Consider the following 17,043-nt stretch of genomic DNA (forward strand, 5'->3'; position numbering starts at 1 on the left):
GGTCTCAGGTTGCCTGTTAAATTGATGCAAAGTAGGCACACCACAAAACTCTCCTGTCCAGTCAGAATGGGAACGCACACATGGATGTAGAGACGGTGTCCACTCCTTTTTTTAGATGTGGTGAAAGAAAGAATGGGCAGGAGAGAGGCACAGTTGGTAGAGCTGCTTCCTCACCGTTCCAGCAACTCCGGTTCAATCCTGACCTCCGGCGCTGTCTGTGTGGAGCTTGCAGGTTCTCCCTGTGACCACGTGGCGCTCTAGTCTCCTCCCACATCCCAAAGGTGTGCAGGCCAGTAGGTTAATCAGCCATTATATTATTGCCCCTAGTGTTTAGATGAATGGTAGAATCTGGGGAGAGTTGATAGGAATGTTGGGAGATCAGGTTCCAGGGAAAACTACTTGGGCAATGGGATTGGTCTGAGAGCTGGCATGGAGTTGGTTAGGCAAATGGTATATGTTATTCTGTGTTATGACAAACTGCTTGCAAACTTACAAACTGCTTTATATAGAGTCATACAGCATGGAAACAGGCCCTTTGGCCCAACTCGTCCATGCTGACTGAGGTGTCTACCTGAGCTAGTCCCATTTGCCTACACTTGGCCCATATCTCTCTCGGCCTTTTCTATCCATATAATGTATGGAAGTTTGAAGATCTGGAAATACACAACACTTTTCATCACTGCCAGTTAGATACGTCTGAATTTTGTGGTTAGGTAAACAAACTTGCACAATGCAATTCCCTACAATGGGAAAAAGCTGAGTGAATCTATTTTGCTGTTGTTGGTTGGTGGATAAACATTCATAAGAACAATGGGAGAACTACCCAGTAGTTCTTTGAATTTCCACTTGAATGCTTTCCAAGTTTAAAGTTTCACCTGATAGAAAAGCAAATATTACATTGCCAGTGACAGTTTGAAACCTTCAGTTTGCTCCACAGCTCAAAGTCTCAACATGTAAGTTTAAGGCTGCTGCTTTTCAAAGTAAACCTCTGTGTCTTACTGCATTCACGAAGACAAAACTCTGGGCAGCAATTGAATGTCTGCTGCTATCCTTTTGAAGAGAATAATGAGAACACAAGTTCTTCCATTCAAGGAAACTCGGGGTGCATAATATCAACATTTTCTGATGGCAGAGAGATACGGGATTGAGCAAACATTGGGGAATCATTGACGGACTAAACAGAATTAGCAAACAGACGATGGATGAATCTTCTGAAATATGAGTTAATGAACTTTAGGATGAAGGCAAGGATTAGTGATGTCTACCCAGCAGGTGCACACTGAAGGGATGAACAGAATGACCAAAGGTGCCAATGTTCCTGTAGGCAGATAAATCATAAAAATGACCAATACCAAATTGGGATGTCTGCATCATGTCTACATTAGCGGTTGTATTTGAACAGAAAAAGGGTTAGACCATTATTAGAGTACAGTTATAAAAGGTTAACAGAGATAACATGCAAGTAGGTTCACTGGAATAATAGTGATGAGAAGTAATGAGATATTGGGATTACTTCTGCTCAAACAAGAGCAGGATAAAAGACAATTTAATTAAAAAGCACAAAGTTATGTTTTTTTTGTTTAAATAAATAAGGAAAGACTATTTCCTTTGCTCTGAAGACAGTAATGAAAGGTCATCAATGTAAAATTGTTTGAAATTTGGAGACAGAACTTTATACAGAATTATTCAACCATGAATTCTTTTTAATAGAGATCAAGGCAGAGACGACTACTTGTTGTAAGGCCGAAGGACATGAATATTGATGGCAGAAGAAGATACAGGATTACAGGGACGGTGAGATTAGTTCTTGCTTGCGGTAGCAAAGTATTGTAAAGATATAATGGGCCAAATGGTCTACAGAAGCAATGCACTGCGAGTATCAGAAGTTGCAGAAGGTGCTTGAAGTACTCAGCAGCTCAGACAGCATTTGTGGAGATTGAGAGAAACATTTTCAGGTGCTGAAAATTCACCAACCTGAAACATTAACTCAGTTCTCTTTTCAAGGATGCAGCTGACATGCTATACTGTATATTTCCTGTGACATTACTCCTGCCAATCTCTTGTGCTGTAAACTGCCTGTTGGAAACGTAGCCTGCAGATTGTGGTGTACATGTCAATGCACGACTTAATTGCGCACACCCGCAATAAGTTCACTAAACCAGCTGCATTCACTCTAGCAGCTCACGGTTTCCCTTCAAATTTCCCAATACACTCTGCATTGGTCAGGTTTGATGGGACTTGTGTATATATGCATGGACACACACATGCACGCATGAACATTGCTAGTTGTTAACAAGGATAAAAGGTAAACAAAAATAGTGTTTTCCAGAGTCTGACTACAAATGTGACTTACCAGCTCATGGGGTGAATCTGGAAGCCCTGCAAACATTCGATTTAACCTTGACCTTATGCAAGGATAACTTTAAGCAAACACGACACTGCATGAAGCAACAGTAATTGGATAAAAAGAACAGGAGACATGGTGGTGTGGGTCATAATAGTGCTTGAACAGAAACCATATCACTGCAAGAGTGGGAACAGGACAAAATAGCTGCTCAGGCTCATGCTGGTTACATTGGAAGCATTGGTGGATACAAGTGCAGTCCCTTGGTTCACACATAGATGCTTGGAAATATTCTTTATGGCAAATAACGTTGTCCAGACTTTTAGCATTATTTATTTATTTTTGTAACTTATAGTAACTTTTATGTCCTGCACTGTACTGCTGCCACAAAACAACAGATTTCATGATGTACGTCAGTGATAATAAACATGATTTTGTATCTGATTCTGAGACTGATGGTGATGGTCAGATTGTGCCTCCACAGAATGATGCCATTCAGTAGCACAAGAAAATCCTTCTTCTCATTGAAACGGGTTTTAGAATGTGCAGTATGTTAGCAAATCTTTAAATGTCACAGAAAGCAAGAAGTGTTTTGTTTAGTCATAGAGTCACAGAGAAACACAGCATGGAAACAGGCCATTCGGCCCAACTTGTTCATGGTGTCCACTAAGCTAGTCCTATTTGCCTGCATTTAGCCCATATTCTAAACCCCTCCTATCCATGTACTTAGCCTAATGTCTTTTAATGTTATTGTATCTTCCTCAGCCACTTTCTCTGGCAGCTCATTCCATATATGCACCACCCTTTGTGTGAAGAAGTTGCCCCTCAGGTCCCTTTTAAATCTTTCACTTCTCATCTTAAACCTATAGCCTCTAGTTTTTAGTTCCCCTTTCTTGGGAAAAAGACTAATTGTATTCACCCTATCTATATACCCTTCATGTTTTTATATACCTATCTAAGGTCAAATACAAGATGATTTCACTCCTGAACTGTCTTATGGGGAACTGAAAGTTTGGAACTAGGACTCAGAAGTCAGGCAGGATTGAGGCTGCCATCATAGCTTTCCAACAATGTGGGACAGTTTGTAGGCAGGGCTTGTTGTGGGTGGGACCAACACACGTCTCACTCTATAGCAGAAGATCCCAGGAGTAGCATAAGCTCCATGGGCTAAACTGCCTCCTGTAATCATGGACACGGTGTGAAGTATATTAAACAAGTGAAAGATGAAAAAGTAAATATAATACAGGCCCGTTATCCTTTGCTGAAATCTAATCATTAAATTCTAAAGGCAATGCCTCAGGCCATTTAAAAAAAGACATGAGCCTAGCTGATCACACTTTGGTCTCAGAGGGTAAACATTTTCCTCTCCCCTACTTTGGGAAGCTGACATATTTCCTTCCTGTCCCCCCTCAAAAACCATTGTCCTATATGGCACAACCTTTACCAGGGGACCAAGAGGCTAACATTCTCACCGTTCCCATTTGTCTGGACAACGTTATTTGCTGTAGAGAACATTTCCAAGCATTCTATGTATGAACCAAAGGGACTAACAAGAGTACAGTCTGGGGGTGAGGCCAGGGAGGAATGGTCATTTGAAACAGCCTACTGTGCCTTTAACCACTCTTTATAGAACTCTTTGGAATTGCAATAATTTACTTTATCAGGACACAGAAAGAGGCTATTAGACCCATCAGGTCTATGCTGTCTCTCAGAGGAGTATTCCCATCAGGCTCATTGCCTCTCTCCTTATTTCCCTGTAGTCCTGCAACTTATTCTCTCTCACTCTCTTGATTATTCTGCCACTTGACCTGCACTAGGAGCAATTTACAGTGGCCAATTAGCCTATGAGCATATCTTTGCAAAGTAGAAGGAAGCCAGAGCACCCAGGGGAATTCCATGCAGTCACGGGGAGAATGTACAAACTCCACACAGATAGCACCCAAGTTGAGGTTGGAACCTGAATTGCTGGAACTGTGAGGTAGCAGCACTAACTGCTGAACCACTACGTCACCAGTGAGAGATCTGTCCATACTCAGGCTGGTCCCTGGTGTCCAGATGCCTGCTGGCCTACAGTGCCCAAGCCCGGTCCAATGCCTGGTGCCCACTTGCGGGTGGGTCCTAAGCCCCATGTCACGTGAGGCCCATGTCTGAACCTTGGCCTGGCATTGGGCAAATCTTGAGCCCAGTACTTGGTGATCTCTGGGGATCCTGCAGACAAGATCTTACCTCGAGTCTTCAACCTCAACCTCTATGGTGCTCCTCTAGGTCACACTGCGGGGCAGAGCTTCCAGGGAAAACTGGATAATGATATCACTAGTTGCTCCTTTTAAAGAGCTCTGGCTGTTCAGGGAATTCCTGATCGCTCCCACACAGCCTCTTTGTTAATTTTTTGTGGAAATTGGCTTCCTGTGTCAATGTCACAAGGAACAGGTGAATTTCCTTTTAGATACAGGAAGACCTGTATGATATAGGACTGTTGGTAACTCTAGGTAAGACCATCATTATATTGTCTAGTTGAAGGATCTCTCTTGGCATAACAATTTTGGCATCTTTGTAGACCACAGACCAGGTGTCAAATCTGGTTGTGGTATACTAAATGAACTGAAGTTATTGATCACATGGAATCTTACGTCAGAACTTGTGTGCAAAGTTGAAAATTCCCTGGAGGTGGCACCAATGAGTGTGAAGGACTTTTGTTCGGCGCAAGATACAAATACAATAATAGTTTACAGTCAGAGAGTGGAAATGAAGACTGATCCCAAAGAAGGATCTAAAGCACATGGCTGGGACTGGAGCACATTGCCGTTATAGATGCCACAGAACCTATCCACCACATGTATGTGAATCATAAACAGAAGAATGCTTTAACTGTCAGAATAAAGGGTAGATATCCCCAGAATGCATGCCTAGAGCCCAGGTAGTGAATTAAAGCAATTTTAGTGACCTGGCTTCTTCACAGAAAGGTGCCACTGAGAAGAAAGCTTCGCAGTACTGAAATCAATGACAGCAAGGAGAATCAGGATTATGTGGTACTTATACCACAAGTTGCAATGGTGGGAAGCAGAACAAGACAATAGAAAGATGAAGTGGCCAGAGCATCAACATGAGCATCAACACAGCAGTTGATGGCTCAGTTTTGAGCAAGAAAACATATTTAAGCCAGTTCAACCAATTAGTACAGAAGAGGGGTACAGTGAACTTGAAACCGTATTTGGCAAAGTATTGAAGGTCAGATGAAATGTTTAATGCATCATAATGATCAGTAGAAAGTAATACCTATGGATGCAGTGGCTTATATTATGATTAACATGGTGGGCAAAGCCAGACTCAGAAAAAGAGATGTTCAGTGTGGGTGCTTCGAAGTAATGTTTAGCCAAGCTTTTGGTATAGTATGCAGAAATGTCCCAGAATAGCTGCATGGGTATTACAGGTTATAATGTCCTTATCCTTCTCCTGCTAGGTCTAAAACCAAGCTTTGACCTGTCTGATTGACGAAACAAATGGATAAATTTGGAACAAAATGTATTTCTTGAGATCAACTGGGCAACACCTGTGTAGCAGTTCTTAAGTGGACTCGCCTGTTTGACTGTAGTGATTACTAAATGACATTGAGCCAGGGCAGTTAATGAAATTATTGCAGATGTACTTTCAAGATTGTTGTATGAAAATTCAGATACAGGAGGAGAAAAAGTTATCTTCACTAAAAATAGTAAAAGATGATTTTCCAATTACAAGCTGAGGTGGCAGAAAAAGATATTGTCGTAAAAGATACAAGTCTTTACAAGGAAGTATTGGTTTGTTATTGTCATATGTACTGAGATACAGTGAAAAACCTAGTTTTGCATGCTGTCCATACAGATCATTTCAAAACATAAGTGCATTGAAGTAGAACAAGGGAAAAGCAATAACAGAGTGCAGAATAAAGTTTTACGGTTACAGAAAAGTGCAGTGCAGATAGACAGTAAGGTACAAGGGCCATGATGAAGTAGATTGTGAGGTCAAGGGTTCACCTTTAATGTACAAGAGGACCATTCAAGAGTCTTTCCTTGAGCCCGTTGGTGCGTGCTTTCAAGCTTTTATATCTTCTGCCTGATGGAAGGGGGAGAAGAGAGAATGTTGGGGGTGGATTAAGCAAATATTCTGATGAAGACATAAAATGGGACTAAAACTATTTTGGAGCTATAATGAAACCATAACTAACAAGATGAGTTGTCACCAGAACAAAGTTGTGTTAAACGAGGACACAGAGTTGTCAGACCAAGTCTATAGAGAACATGAATTTTTGAAGAGCTTCATAGTGAACAATTCAGTGTTGTGAGCAATAAGCCAATTACAAAGCTCTTCAAGAGCTAGTGGGCAAGTGTGGCATCTGTCAAGATCATGGGGGCAAGCCATCAAAGACATCTTCACAAAGTTGGAACTGGACAAACAAGACCTTCCTGAAAATTATTCTGAGAAGGGCTCAATAACATCTTAGAACTCATGGATGGCACTTAATAGGAAGATTAGGCAGATTAATACGTGGCTGAGGGGATGGTGCGAGAGGGAGGGCTTCAGGTTTATGGATAATTGGGATTTGTTCCAGGGAAGATGGGATCTGTTCCAACGGGACGGTTTACACCTGAACTGGAGGGGTACTGACATTCTTGCAGGAAGGTTTGCTAATGCTGCTCGGGGGGTTTAAACTAAATTTGCAGGGGGAGGGGATCCAGAATGAGAGAGAGGATAGCGAGATGGAGGGTAGAGGACAGGTAGGAACTACACAATTTTGGAACATTAATACGAATGGAGAGAGGAGAAATGGGTTAAAAATACTATATCTGAATGCACGGAGTGTCAGGAATAAGGCAGGCGAGCTTGAAGCTCAGATACGAATGGGTAAGTATGATGTTGTTGGGATAACGGAGACATGGCTGCAGGGAGATCAGACCTGGGAAATGAATTTTCAAGGGTATACATGCTATCGTAAGGACAGGAAGGTGGGCAGAGGGGGTGGGGTGGCCCTGTTGGTGAGGAATGAGATTCAGTCCCTTGCAAGGGGGGGACATTGAATCAGGAGAAGTAGAGTCAGTGTGGATAGAACTGAGGAACTGTAAGGGCAAAAAGACCCTAATGGGTGTTATCTACAGGCCTCCGAACGGTGGCATGGATATTGGGTGCAAGCTGAATAGTGAGTTAATGTTGGCATGTGGCAAGGGTAATGTCACAGTAGTTATGGGGGATTTCAATATGCAAGTGGACTGGGAAAATCAGGCTGGTACTGGACCCCAGGAAAGGGAGTTTATAGAGTGCTTCCGGGATGCATTCTTGGAGCAGCTGGTACGAGATCCGACCAGGGAGAGGGCTATTCTGGATTTAGTGCTGTGTAATGAGCAGGATTTGATAAGAGAACTCGAAGTAAAGGAGCCATTGGGAGGTAGTGACCATAACATGATAAGTTTTTATCTGCAATTGGAGAGGGAAAAGGGCAAATCAGAAGGGTCAATTTAGCAGTTGAACAAAGGAGACTATGGAGCCATGAGGGAGGAGCTGGCTAAAGTTGACTGGGCGGGCATCCTAGCAGAATTGTCAGTGGAACAGCAATGGCAGGTATTCTTGGGAATGATGCACAAGGTGCAGGATCAGTTTATTCCCCAGAGAAGGAAAGACTCAAAGAGGGGGAAGGGGCCACTGTGGCTGACAAAAGAAGTCAGAGATAGCATTGTGTTAAAAAGGAAGAAGTATGGCAGAGCCAAGCTGAGTGGGAAGATAGAAGATTGGGAAATTTTTAAGGTGCAGCAGAATTTAACTAAAAAGAAAAAATGAGGTACGAAGGCAAGCTAGCCAGGAATATTAAGGAGGATAGCAAAAGTTTTTTTAGGTATGTGAAGGGAAAGAAGTTAGTTAGGAACAATGTTGGGCCCTTGAAGACCGAATTGGGTGAAATTATTACGGGAAACAGGGAGATGGCAGTAGAATTTAATAAGTACTTTGGATCTGTCTTCACAGGGGAAGACGTAAGAAATCTCCCAGAGGTAAGGATGGACAAAAGGCAGAGGGTGACAGAGGAACTGAAGTGGATTGACATTAGGAAAGAAATGATGATGGGTAGACTAATGGGGCTGAAGACTGACAAATCCCCAGGTCCAGATGGTCTGCATCCCAGGGTACTAAAGGAGGTGGCTCTAGAAATTGTGGATGCATTGGTGATCATTTTCTGATGTTCCTTAGATTCGGGGTCAGTTCCTGAGGATTGGAGAATGGCTAATGTTATCCCACTTTTTAAGAAAGGAGGGAGGGAGAAAACGGGGAACTATCATCCAGTTAGCCTAACATCTGTGGTGGGGAAGATGCTAGAGTCCATTATTAAGGATGAAATAATGGCATATTTGGATAGCAATGATAGGATTGGGTCGAGTCAACATAGATTTACTAAGGGAAAATCATGCTTGACTAATCTACTGGAGTTTTTTGAGGGTGTAACCAGGAAAATAGATGAGGGAGATTCAGTGGATGTTGTATACCTCGACTTTCAGAAGGCATTTGATAAAGTGCCGCACAGGAGATTGATGGGTAAAATTAGGGCTCATGGAATTGGGGGGCAGGTATTAACATGGATAGAAAACTGGTTGGCGGATAGGAAACAAAGGGTAGGGGTGAATGGATGTTTCTCAGAATGGCAGGCCGTGACTAGTGGGGTGCCACAGGGCTCGGTGCTGGGACCGCAGCTGTTTACGATCTATGTTGATGATTTAGATGAAGGCACTGTGAATAACATTAGCAAGTTTGCTGATGATACAAAGTTGGGTGGCAGTGCGACGTGAAGAGGAAGTTAGGAGAATTCAAGGTGATTTGGATAGGTTGGGTAAGTGGGCAGATACTTGGCAGATGAAGTTTAATGTGGATAAGTGTGAGGTTATCCACTTTGGGAGCAGGAACAGGAAGGCGGATTATTATCTGAATGGTGTGGAGTTAGGTAAGGGGGAAATACAAAGGGATCTAGGAGTCCTTGTTCATCAGTCACTGAAAGTGAATGAGCAAGTGCAGCAGGCAGTGATGAAGGCTAATGGAATGTTGGCCTGTATTACAAGAGGAATTGAGTACAAAAGCAAAGAGATTCTTTTGCATTTGTACAGGGCCCTGGTGAGACCACTCCTGGAGTATTGTGTACAGTTTTGGTCTCCAGGGTTAAGGAAGGATATCCTGGCTATAGAGGGCGTGCAGCGTAGGTTTACGAGGTTAATTCCGGGGATGTCGGGACTGTCTTATGCTGAGAGGTTGGAGAGACTGGGATTGTACACGCTGGAATTGAGAAGATTGAGAGGGGATCTGATTGAAACATACAGGATTATTAAGGGATTGGACAAGATAGAGACAGGAAATATGTTCCAGATGTTGGGGAAGTCCAGGACCAGGGGGCATGATTTAAGAATAAGGGCTAGGCCATTTAGGACAGAGGGGAGGAAACACTTCTTTTCCCAGAGGGTTGTGAATTTGTGGAATGCACTGCCTCAGAGGGCAGCGGAGGCCAATTCTCTGGGCACTTTCAAGAAGGAGCTAGATAGGTTTCTTATAGATAGGGGAATCAAGGGATATGGGGACAAGGCAGGAACAGGATATTGATTGTTGAGGATCAGCCATGATCTCAAAATGGCGGTACAGACTCGAAGGGCCGAATGGTCTACTTCTGCTCCTATTGTCTATTGTCTATTGAAATGGATTGATGTGAAACATATTGGCATCCAGTACTACACAGAGCATACCATTGAAGAGCTGAGATCCATTTCCACAGTTTACCAGAAGAACAAGCCTTGGATAACTGTCCTCTGCTTTGTAAGCTTCTATTTGAGTGCTTCACAAAATAAAATGGTATTGAGCACTGGCTTAATTCACCGTATCATCTACTGTCACATGGTGTGACTGAGAGATCAGCAAGGATTGTCAAAGAAGTGATGAAGAAACAAATTTAACGATGGGAGATTGAGTGATAAATGACAGAATGATCCTTCCTTCCACAACAGATTATACTCTTGCTGAATTACAAATATGTAGAAGACTCAGGATATAACTGAGTTTAATTCAGCTAAATCTTGAGGGGAGAGTGGAAGAGGCAGGTTAGAAGTTAGGACTAAAGTCATGGAGAGAAACTCTTGAAACATGATTGAATTCATGCATTAACTCCATCTAACAAACTAACATTAGGGATGGGGTGTTGGAGTGATAATGAAAGTACAAAGAGCCTTCTTATGAGAATAGAAGATAACATCAGAAGTTGTACATGAAAGCCACTTAACTCTAGGAAAATATAGGATAGGCAAGAGAATTACAAAGAGTGCAGTGATCATGAACATATTCCAGAAGTTGATCCAGTGATCACAGTGATTCTACCCCACTGTGATAAGACTATTGAATGGTTCTCTTATACAATGAGATGGACTATGACCTCACGATCTACCTTGTTGTGACCTTGCACCTTATTGCACTGCACCTTCTCTGTAGCTGTGACACTTTACTCTGTACTGTTATTGTTTTTTACCTGTACTACATCAATGCACCCTGTACTAACTCAATGTAACTGCACGGTGTAATGAATTGACCTGTACGATCGGTTTGTAAGACAAACTTTTCACAGTACCTCGGTACAAGTGACAATAATAAACCAATACCAATACCAGTACCAGTACCAGTGCAGACTGTGGGAGAAGCAACACAAGATTTCACTGCATTGAGCCAAGTGACTTTCCTCAAATCAAGAAGTGAATACAACACTGACTGCACATTCTTTTGAGATCAAAATGACTCAGAAAAGTTACAAATAGGTTAGATTTGAATATAATGTGCTTCAATCAATCAGTATTTCTTTTTCAAGGGGGGGGGGGCGTGCAGTGTAGTGTGCATAATTGTGTGTTACACATATCCACATGTCTGCAGTCCAGTTAGAATTAAACAAACTATCTTCAGGTGTTCTTGCAACTCTGTGTTTCTCTATATACTCTGCTTGCTTGAATTTGAAGTAAGAAACAGTTGCATGTGCATTGCACAAATTAACTAGTTTGATGAGGTTATGGCCAAATCCACCCTGAAGAGACATTTTAATGTTGATCTGTCAATGTTGTAATTTTTCAAATCAATAGAGAATAATGTTCATCTGTCATTATTGTAATTATCCAAAACAATATTTTTATATCTAATAGTTGATATCTGGACATCATCCATTTAAAGCAAATCTTTGTCATACAAAAATAGAGACTATTTTTCGTTTTGGGTTTGGTACTCTCGTCAAGAGTATTAAGCTGTATTGCACCTGGTTTAATTAATGATCCTGAATGCAGAAATGACATTTAATGAACAGCTCATGTAAATTCAGCAGGGCAATTCTTTCACAGTAGACTCCTGTTAATTGAACAATATTTTTACTAAGAATAGTTATGTATTTATAGCATGACTTACACTTACCCATTCATTCACCTCTGCGTCTATGGTTATGAAATCACTCGGCTTGTTGCTCACTGGGGTTGAGTATCTCAGTTGGTTGAGTGCCACATTCAGGATCTAACAATTTTGGGCTTTGATTGCGCCAAGAGCTAACTCAGCCTGTCATACATACATCTAGGGTGCAGAAGTGTTATGGCTAGAAAGCAGGGGGGCTGCCTCCCTCTCTCCAGCGGTATCCCTTGGCTGTTTGGCAATGAAAATGCGGCACTCAAGAAGAACCAGCTGTGAGGAATAGCTCACAAGTAATTAAACGTGCAATGTTTTGCTGAATGAAACTTGCCAATATCTTGCAGTGATCTCTCAGTAAGTGATTAAAGCATGTGCAGGAAGCAGGCCAGTTGTGGTACACAGTGTAAGTACAGGATTATCCAGTTTTGTTAACATGTTGCAAAGTGGAAGCACTTAGCCCCCCTGCTGAATCAGATAATTAGTTCAGGGAATGATATCTATTTTAATTAAATCAATTTGACCCTCCACTGATAATGTGAACTTTCCTTCTTTCAGCATCATGTTGCTTAGATGTAGAGCCTTTATATTTTCTACTTAATTTAATCCACTCATTTCCACTCAGAAAAAAAATGAGGAAAGTCCTTTCACTTAATACCTGGAGCAGGAGAGATCAAATTTAGGCCATTTGATCTTCCAACTTGAAACATATCCACTTGTCTGTTGTTTGTAAAACTGAATGTATTGACCAGCAGAGATTGTTAATCTATTTACTCCATAATGAACATTTTTCTGCTTTGTTACATCTTCCCTCCCCCACAAAATGAAGATCCTGTTCAAATCCTACTTCTTTAAACAAGCCTTCAGTCATCTCCCCTATCTCTGCCATAATTCTGCTCACTTATCTCGACCAATATATTTCAGTATATTAATGTGCACTGCTGTTCCACAGTGAATTAACTGCATCTCCATCTCCTCTGCAACAAACAGCACACAAAAAATGAGCGAGAATGGCTTTGAGCAGCACATTTAATTAAATTTAAAATGGTCATTGCTGCATAGTTTCGGTTATATTGAAGTTGAAGGGTTGTGAGATTACCTCCCTGAGGAGATCTCACCCCTCTTGTCCAGATGTGATTTGTGTTAGTTCCCATCTGAATTACACTACACAGGATGGGTTAATGCAAATCCGAAATGGGAGTGACATGGAAGCAAATAGCGCAGTTTAATCAGTGCACCAGGAACAAAATCTGCAACTGAAAAATGTACTGAGAGGGATGGGTTGTAATGTCTCATCTTCCAAATTCCATTACATATGTTGCTGGAATTCTGCAATCCATCTGCCCTAAAAAGGAAGAAAAACTGAGCTGAGACCCAGGTGTTTCTTTGAGAAATCTGGATTAACAAGAATAAATGATGAAGTAAGTGTTGGTATTACAGCGGGTGTCAAATGCAAACACTGTTTCATGTAGTTTATGATTGTGTCACAGGTCATTATTGTCCATAACGTGGAGGGAATTCATAAACATTCATGGGTAGAAATGTGCAAACAACTTCTAAGATCTTCCAAGTCCCTTTCCAAATAACCATCACCAATCTAAGATCCATTCAAATGTATCTCAGTTTACTATGGGTCATCTAGGAATCAAAACCACTATGTAAATCGATGCTTTCTGAAATGATTATGGTGAAAGATTTATATAAACCCAGAGAGATTTGGAGGGGGATTTACAGAGAATATGGGAAATTCATGCAGGTTTTTCATAAGTTGCCAACTTAAGACAACAGAGGTTGCCCAAAAATTCCTGTGCACCTTTTTCAGCATCTTGTCTTTATTTCAGATTTCCAGCATCTGTTTTCTTTTAGATTTTCACTCATTGACCATTGAGCTCTGTAATGGTGTTAATGAATTGGAACAGCACTCAGTTTGGGTTATGTAATGGGATGACTAGGTAAGTTTATCCTTTAACAGCAGTTCTCCCTGGCTGGTGCAGTAGGATGAAGACCTTGGAGACACAGGAGAATGCAGATGCTGGAGTCTGGAGCAAAAAACAAGCTGCTGGAGGAGCTCAGTGAGTCGAGCAGTATCTGTAAGGGGAAAGGAACTGTAGACATTTTGGGTTGAGACCATGCATCAGGACTGAGAGTGAAGAGGAAAGAAAGCTGGTGTAAAGAGGAGAGGGGGAGTAGTGAGACAGAGGCCAGTAGGTGACAGATGGACCAAGGATGGGTGAGGGATTAAGATCATGTTCTCCTGGGGATGTGGTATGATGGATTTCCCCAGAAGAAGGTGGTCCAACTCCCCTGAAGGAGCTTTGCACAGGAAACAATGTTGTCTTGTGTGTCATTGGTGTGGAAATGGCATTGGAGTCACAAAGGTGACTCCTGACTGGAAATTCTAAGTGGAGTTTCCTGACTGGTGTGACACGAACCTGGAAACTGCCAATGTTGGAAGTCTGAAACTAAAATAGAAAGTGCTGATAACATTCATCAGAAGCTGCCTGGCCTGCTGAGTGTTTCCAGCATTTTCTTCTTAGCTGCCACTTGCTGGCTGTTTCACCCACCCCACCCCCTTCACAGTCTCTTTTTCAATTAATGTACAATGAATAAAGCAGGATTGTGTAATTCAATCTCAAAACAGATGGCTTCCATTTATATAGCACCTTTAATATTGCAATTGTTCCAAACTACCTCACAGGAGACAATTGATTGCATGCCATATAAGGAGATATTAGGGCAAATGACCAAAAACACAGTCAATGCGTGAAAATCAAAAAAAAACTTTAGATGCTGGAAATCTGTAATAAAAACAGAAAATGCTGGAAACACTGGGAAAATAAACAGAATTAACATTTCAGATCAAAGGCCCTTCATCAGAACTGTTTGAGATTGGTTTTCAGGTAGACAGGAAGTGATTGCAAAGTTTAGAGATGGAATTCTGAAGGCACAGCTGGATGAATTAAGAGGTCAGAATTAGAGGAGTGTATATGCATGAGAATTTTAAAATAGAAATGAAGCTTCACCATTGTTGGAACTGGTCTGTTAGCACAATGATGAAGAGAGAGATTTTACAGACTCATGCCAGTGACAGTGGAGCTGCAGGACAATGTTAGAGCTGGTGTTGAGACTGAAGATGTTGACAACATAGGCTGGGAGTTTTGCACTGGGTGTACACAGTACAGGATAAGGTTTACCTTTGTATCATCTGATCTTCTTCTGTTTCTATTATTCTGTTACCTTGATCTAACAGCAGATTCAGGCTGAAGCTTAGTGTAGATGGGTAAAAAGGCCAGCACAGGTATGGTGGGCCGAAGGGCCCGTTTCCATGCTGTACAACTCTATGGCTCCCTGAGTTGCCGCTAGCAGTCGGCACACAGCTACCAACTCCTGTTCCTTTCCCCACTGATGCTGCCTCACCTGATAGTTCTGTCTTTTGGATTGTGACATTCCCCTCCCCCAGATGGATATAAAAGGTCCCATGACTCTGTCTTGAAGAAGAGGGAAGAGTTATTTCAAAGATATTTATCCCTCAAGTACATCAGCAAAACAAAAAGCAGATGATTTGGTCATCGGCCATCACTGGTCAATACTTGGCCATTATCACATCCCTATTTGCAGGCACTTGTTGTGCATATTCTTATGTTATAATAATGTCTTTTAAAGTATCAATGTCTTTCAATGTCTTTAAGATATCTGGGACATTCTGAGGTTGAGAGAGGTACTATATAAATCCATCTTTGTCTCTTTTGCCCCAGGATTTTCTATCACAACCTGTGGATTATGGATTGCCAACAGTAACAATGCTTGAAGTATATGCAGACCTAATTCTAGAATAAAACTGTGAGGGAGGAGATTAACTCAGCGGCGGCAGTGAAGCAGCCAGCAAACTGACAAAGATCAGATAATGCTGGAAACACTCGGCAAGTCAGGCAGCATCTGTGGAGTGTTCGCTGCACTTGCTGCTTTTGTTTCAGATTTGCAACACTTGCAGTTTTTTTGCTTCAAGTCGAAGCCGCGACTCAGCTGATCATACCCTTGTCCCTAAACAATGGCAGGTTCTGCCTTCGGGTTCCACGCTGCAGAATTAACCTCGAGCATCTGCTTCAAGGTCCCAAAGTGCGATCACTCTTGAATAAGTGTTAAACCGAAGCAGCCTCTGCTCTGTCAGGTGGCTGTTAAGAACCAAACTAAAGGCAGATTGCCTCTTATGAGAGCTTGCTGCGTGCGCATTACTTCATTGGCTGAAAACCTGAAGCCATGAAAAGTGCGAAAAGACCACTCAGGTGCAGTAAATAAATACAAACTTTTAATTTTAATGAAAGAGGCGAGAGTTGCATTTGGCGATCGAAGCCCGAAGAGGGCGCAGCGGCCAAGCCAACCCAACCCCAACAGCAGACCCTCCCCTTCGTAGCACACAGTCCCTGACTCAGCCAGCCCCGGGCTCCAGCACTGAGTGAGTTGCAACGCTGGGTGTCCGTACCTCTGTTCTCTCGCCCCTGTTCATGGATCAGCTCAGCGCAACAGCAGTAAGAGCAAGCAGCAGCCAGCTTGCACCCTCTCTCCTCTCCTCTTGGCGTCTCATGGAGTGATAGCCACCCCCTTTTTTTCCCTCCCTTGTCCCCATTACCCCCCCCTTTCCTGTCCCCCCTCCTCCTCCTCCCACCCACCCACTCACTCCCCTCCACCCTCTCGCCCGCTGCGGCTCAGCAGTAGAAGTTGCGCCGCTGCTTAGCCGGAGCCGACCAGCGAGACTCGAACCGCTATCATGGAGCCCCAGCGTTGCCCCTTGGAGCTGATGGTGAGCCCGAAACACAGCAAAGTGCGGCGCAAAAGACGGGACCTGGTGTGGTGGCAGATCTGCTGGCTGGCCGGAGTGATGTTGGTGGTCCTCGGTATCTCCAGCTTGGTGGAGAAGGCAGGTAAGGGGTTCTCCGGTGCGAGAGCATTGCCCTTCTTACCACAAAGGGCTTGACTGGAAAGCCCATTCAAGAATTCACCTTCGTGCAACTTTAGTGAAGCCAGTCTGCCACACACACACAACAATGCAGTTAAACTCTCACTGGAGAGGGCAGTAATTTTGCTTGCAGTACTGGTTGAATGGTAGTGTTGGGGATGGAGAACAAGATGATGGCTCAGAATTATCCAGTATTAACAAAAGAAAATATCCTATGCAGGAGGTGAACACATTGTAGGTGGCCAGCTGCATTGTGAACACTCAGGTAGGAGGATTGAAAGTGTTATGTTTGTCTGTGTCACTGTAACAAAAACACTTGTCCACA

General features: G+C 42.6%; 1 protein-coding gene across 1 annotated transcript in view; it reads left to right on the forward strand.

The window, feature by feature from the left end:
• Positions 1 to 16,211: 16,211 nt before the first annotated feature.
• The window catches only part of slc24a3 (solute carrier family 24 member 3), a 299,931-nt gene continuing 299,099 nt past the window's right edge, over positions 16,212 to 17,043 (forward strand). The window contains exon 1 of the mRNA XM_052012278.1: positions 16,212 to 16,683. Within this exon, the coding sequence (XP_051868238.1) occupies positions 16,530 to 16,683 (154 nt within the window). The 5' untranslated portion in view covers positions 16,212 to 16,529. The remainder of the gene's footprint in view (positions 16,684 to 17,043) is intronic.

This window comes from Pristis pectinata, chromosome 3 (assembly GCF_009764475.1).
Source record: "Pristis pectinata isolate sPriPec2 chromosome 3, sPriPec2.1.pri, whole genome shotgun sequence".
Classification (NCBI taxonomy): domain Eukaryota; kingdom Metazoa; phylum Chordata; class Chondrichthyes; order Rhinopristiformes; family Pristidae; genus Pristis; species Pristis pectinata.